This window comes from Chiloscyllium plagiosum, chromosome 12 (assembly GCF_004010195.1).
Source record: "Chiloscyllium plagiosum isolate BGI_BamShark_2017 chromosome 12, ASM401019v2, whole genome shotgun sequence".
In the NCBI taxonomy this organism is placed as follows: Eukaryota; Metazoa; Chordata; class Chondrichthyes; order Orectolobiformes; family Hemiscylliidae; genus Chiloscyllium; species Chiloscyllium plagiosum.
In genome coordinates, this window is record NC_057721.1 from 85,149,063 (window position 1) to 85,153,392 (window position 4,330).

The following is a 4,330-nucleotide window of genomic DNA, read 5'->3' on the forward strand; positions in this document are numbered from 1 at the left end:
GATGTTGAGATGGGGAGGGGGAGGAGGAGGGGGAGGGGGCGTGGGCAGGGTCATGGGGAGTTTGGGGGGGAGGGGGTTGGGATGATTTACAGAGGGTCAGTGTGGACCCGATGGGCTGAATGGCCTGTTTCCTTTCTGCAGGGATGCTCTGATTTCCCTCTGAGGGTCCCCCTGGCTATGGGAGGGGGTTTGGGTGAGGGGGTAGGTTCACGTTCCCCACTGCACACCGGAGGTGGCCAATCGGCCCGTCATTCCTGTGCTGGTTCATTGCAGGAGAGACCATCCCCATGTCCCCAGAGGTTCCCTGAATCTCCATTTAACCAATTATTTCAACCACATCAAACTGGAGCAGGCCATTCAGCCCCTCGGAGCTGCTGCACCATTCAGTAAGATTGTGGCTGATCTGATTGTAACCTCTTCGGTGATCAATAATTTGTTTATTTCTCTCTTAAATATTCAGAGGCTCTGCTTCCACCATCTGTTCAGGAACAGACTCCCAGTCTCCTCAGTGCAAATGTTTCCTTGTTTCTGTTTTAAACTGGTGACCTGTTATTTTAATTGGTGAACCCTAGTTTTAAATTCAAGTTGAGAGTGGTGCTGGAAAAGCACAGCAGATCAGGCAGCATCCGATGAGCAGGAAAATCAACATTTCAGGCAAAGGCCCTTATCATTCCTGCTCCTCGGATGCTGCCTGATCTGCTGTGCTTTTCCCACACTATCTAATCTTGACTCTAATCTCCAGCATCTACAGTTTCACCTAGTTTTAAATTCCCCCACGAGAGGGGACATCCTTTCCAGACCTTCCTGGTCTCTGTGGTGTCAGAGGGACGTCCTTGACAGGGTGTAGAGGAAATTCAGGGAATGGTTTAGGGACGAGTGGTTGGGATGGAGAGCTGGTCTCCATGGATGAATGGAGATTGAGGGAAGCTTTGTTCGAGATAGACATGGTTCTAACTTGTTATGGATAAGGTGTACAATAAAAAAATTGATTCCCTGAGCTGACAGTACAGGGACTGGCAGATTGGGAGGAGGTTTGGCTGGGGTAGGGACGTGAAGAGAGAGATATTTATACAGTGAATGGTAATGGCCTGGGGCTCTTTATTCCTGCTTTCCCTGCTGTTTCTCCTGGAGGTGTGCAGGGACTCTCTGCAGCTCTCCCACTGACCTTTGTGTTTTACTCCCATCAGTTCTCGAACCTACTGGGGACAGTTTACCGCCATGGAAACCTTAGCTTTTCGCCAGATGGAAACTCTGTCATCAGTCCAGTTGGAAATCGCGTCACGGTCTTTGATCTGAAAAAGTGAGTTTGGGGAATTGGAGAGCAGTAGACAGGTGACTGGGAGATCCGGCTCAGTCAGCCAAAGAAGTTGTATTTCTCTAGCACCTTTACACAACCTAAAGGATGTGACAAAGACCTTTCCAACCAGACAAGTACTTTGTGAGTGGAACAGAACTGGAGATCTGAAACACAAAATCAGAAATTGCTAGAGAAACTCAACAGGTCAGACAGCATCCATAGAGAGAAAGAGTGTAATGTTGTGTGTCCAGTGACCAATTCTGAAGAAGTGAGAATGCTGAGTCTCTCCAGCAAGTCCTTTGTGAAGTTGTAATGAAGGGGCGGTGACACAGTAAGCTCCCACAAGCTGCCATGTGTTAGTGACCCAGGTAACCATAACTGAACCCCAGGTGGAAAACATGACCCAGGATTCTGGACTTAATGGAAAAGAATCTCTTTATTACAAGTAATTAGACTCTAGCTAAATGTATAAAGGTATAAACAGTCATCATGCAACATTACAAACTGAAACTGTAATTCCGTTAGAAACTCCCCTTACACGGACCCTCGATGGGTGAACAAGAAGGAAGTGGACAGAGCAAGGGGGTTCAGTGGTTTCTGAGGTGAGTCTTGTGCTGGTCAGAACACTGCTTCTCTGCCATCCTGCTCCAGTATCCGGGGACAGAGATTTAAGGGAAGAGGCTGGGAAGAAAAACCCTTACACCCCAGGGGCTGGTGGGAATCTGGGACTCACTGCCTGGAATGTTGGGCGAGGCAGAAACCCTCATTGTTTAAGAAGTATTTAGATCTAAGGCAAATAAGATGGTGGGCTGAGTGCTGGGAAATGGGGCTAGAATTGTTAGGTGGTTGTATTTGACTAGTGCTGATGTACTGGGCTGAAGGTACTTTTTCTGTGATATAAATTTCTATCACCGCCTCGAATGACTTATAATGAATTTTATTAAAGTACAGAAACCTGGTCTATGCTTTCACAGCCTGGGTCTGTAAATCAGGCAAGTTGAGGAATCTTTGTGTATTATTTCAGAATCTTTAACTTTTATGAAATCTCTGTGAAGGGTGGGCCTTGATTTCGAGTGAAGGGTAACAGATTGGTTTGTGGAGTAGTAACCAATTATCAAACCAAAACTCCATTTGTACACAACTCCCCAGCTCCAGTGCGTCTGCAGACCACACTTCACAAACTTGCTTGAACAAGCAGCTATGTAAACAAGGCTTGCAATGATTCCAGGTTACTTTCTACCTGAAGCAATCTTTGGAACACTATGTTTTTTAAAATAGTCCGTTCTCAATTAGCAAGCATTAAAAATAGAAGGACACATTAAAAGCAGCCAGGGCACCAGATACCAGATAAGGAAGGACCTTGATAATTCGGTCTTCAGCAAACTGAAAGTATTCATGGTTCTATTTTTATGGCTATTAGCAAAGACAACAGAGAGAGCACCCATAATCCCTCAGTACTGACCCTCCGACAGTGCGGCACTCCCTTGGCGCTGACCCTCCGACAGTGCGGCACTCCCTTGGCGCTGACCCTCCGACAGTGCGGCACTCCCTCAGCGCTGACCCTCCGACAGTGCGGCGCTCCCTCAGTACTGACCCTCTGACAGTGCGGCACTCCCTCAGTACTGACCCTCTGACAGTGCTGCGCTCCCTCAGTACTGACCCTCTGACAGTGCGGCGCTCCCTCAATACTGACCCTCCGACAGTGCGGCTTTCCCTCAGTACTGACCCTCCGACAGTGCGGCACTCCCTCAGTACTGACCCTCTGACAGTGCGGCGCTCCCTCAGTACTGACCCTCTGACAGTACAGCACTCCCTCAGTACTGACCCTCTGACAGTGCGGCACTCCCTCAGTACTGAGGAAATATTTTTGTGCAGTGCCGCAGCCTTGGTTGTGTGTGTATTGGTGGAGTTTGTGGTGATGGTGTCTCAGTGCATGTTGAGTGTGGGTGTGTATCTGACACTGGGGAGGGCTCCATCAGGGAGGGCCTGGTGTTGTGTATGTGTTTGGTGTGACCCTCCTGTGACCCCCATTGGTTTCTTGCAGCAACAAGGCCGAGACATTGCCTTTGGCTGCTCAGCGGAACATTGCTTGTGTTGGGCACTCTCCCGATGGACACCTCGCAATCCTTATCGATGAAGGTAAGAGGATTGCGTACCCTCACACCCTCTTGTAATCCTGTACACTCCCCATCCCGATTCCCCCCCCTTTCCCTAACACTCTGTGTCCCCGTTGCCATTCCCCACCCTCACCATCCCTCCCTCCCTGGGCCTGTGTATGGTGTGCCCTGTAATGCCAGTGGCTGTCTGTCTCTGTTTGTTTGCAGATGGTGATGGGTTGTTGGTCAGCCTGATCAGTAAAGCTGTGCTGCATCGATTTCACTTCCACGCCCGGGTTCACAGTATCAGCTTCTCGCCTGATGGCAGGTAATGGCCAATAATCCCCACTGGCCTCCATTTGATCACAGCTTGGCACGGCTGTGTCTGACCCCCTCCCCCTGTGGTCCCATGTGTAACCTGGTCTCTCGGTCTTTGTTGACAGGAAGTTTGTTGTGAGTAAGAATAACGTTGTTCTGATGTATCATGCTCCTGGCAAGAGCAGGGAGTTTAACCCCTTCGTGCTGGACAAGACCTACTTCGGACCCTACGATGAGACAACATGCATCGACTGGACTGATGACTCAAAGTAAGAGGAAGCTTCATTGATATAGCCCCTTTCACCTCCTTGACAGCTGGTAGTAGAGACAGGGTCAGCGCCATGGCTGCGAACTGGTCCCTCCTGGTCCTGTCAAACTGATCACGTATTCACTGTCCACTGGGACACTTGTCTCAGCAACGGCCTGGGGCTTCCGCTGAGGAGGATGTGGTGCTGGTGGGGGTGTTCCTGTGAGCAGCATGTGCGGTGAGGGAGGGTAGGGGAGGGGCACGTGGTGGGTGGCAGGGAGGGAGTGCGGTTATGGGGGAGTGGGAGGGGTGTGTGGTGAGGGGTGTGTGGTTATGGGGTGGGGTCGGAGTGTGCACGGAGATGTGTGAGGG

At 50.2% G+C, this 4,330-nt stretch overlaps 1 protein-coding gene across 1 annotated transcript in view; it reads left to right on the forward strand.

Annotated features, from left to right (window-relative positions):
• The window catches only part of pwp2h (PWP2 small subunit processome component), a 29,744-nt gene that overhangs the window by 4,252 nt on the left and 21,162 nt on the right, over positions 1–4,330 (forward strand). The window contains exons 2-5 of the mRNA XM_043701438.1: positions 1,188–1,300; positions 3,342–3,436; positions 3,622–3,721; positions 3,837–3,980. Coding sequence (XP_043557373.1) covers positions 1,188–1,300; positions 3,342–3,436; positions 3,622–3,721; positions 3,837–3,980 — 452 coding nt within the window. The remainder of the gene's footprint in view (positions 1–1,187; positions 1,301–3,341; positions 3,437–3,621; positions 3,722–3,836; positions 3,981–4,330) is intronic.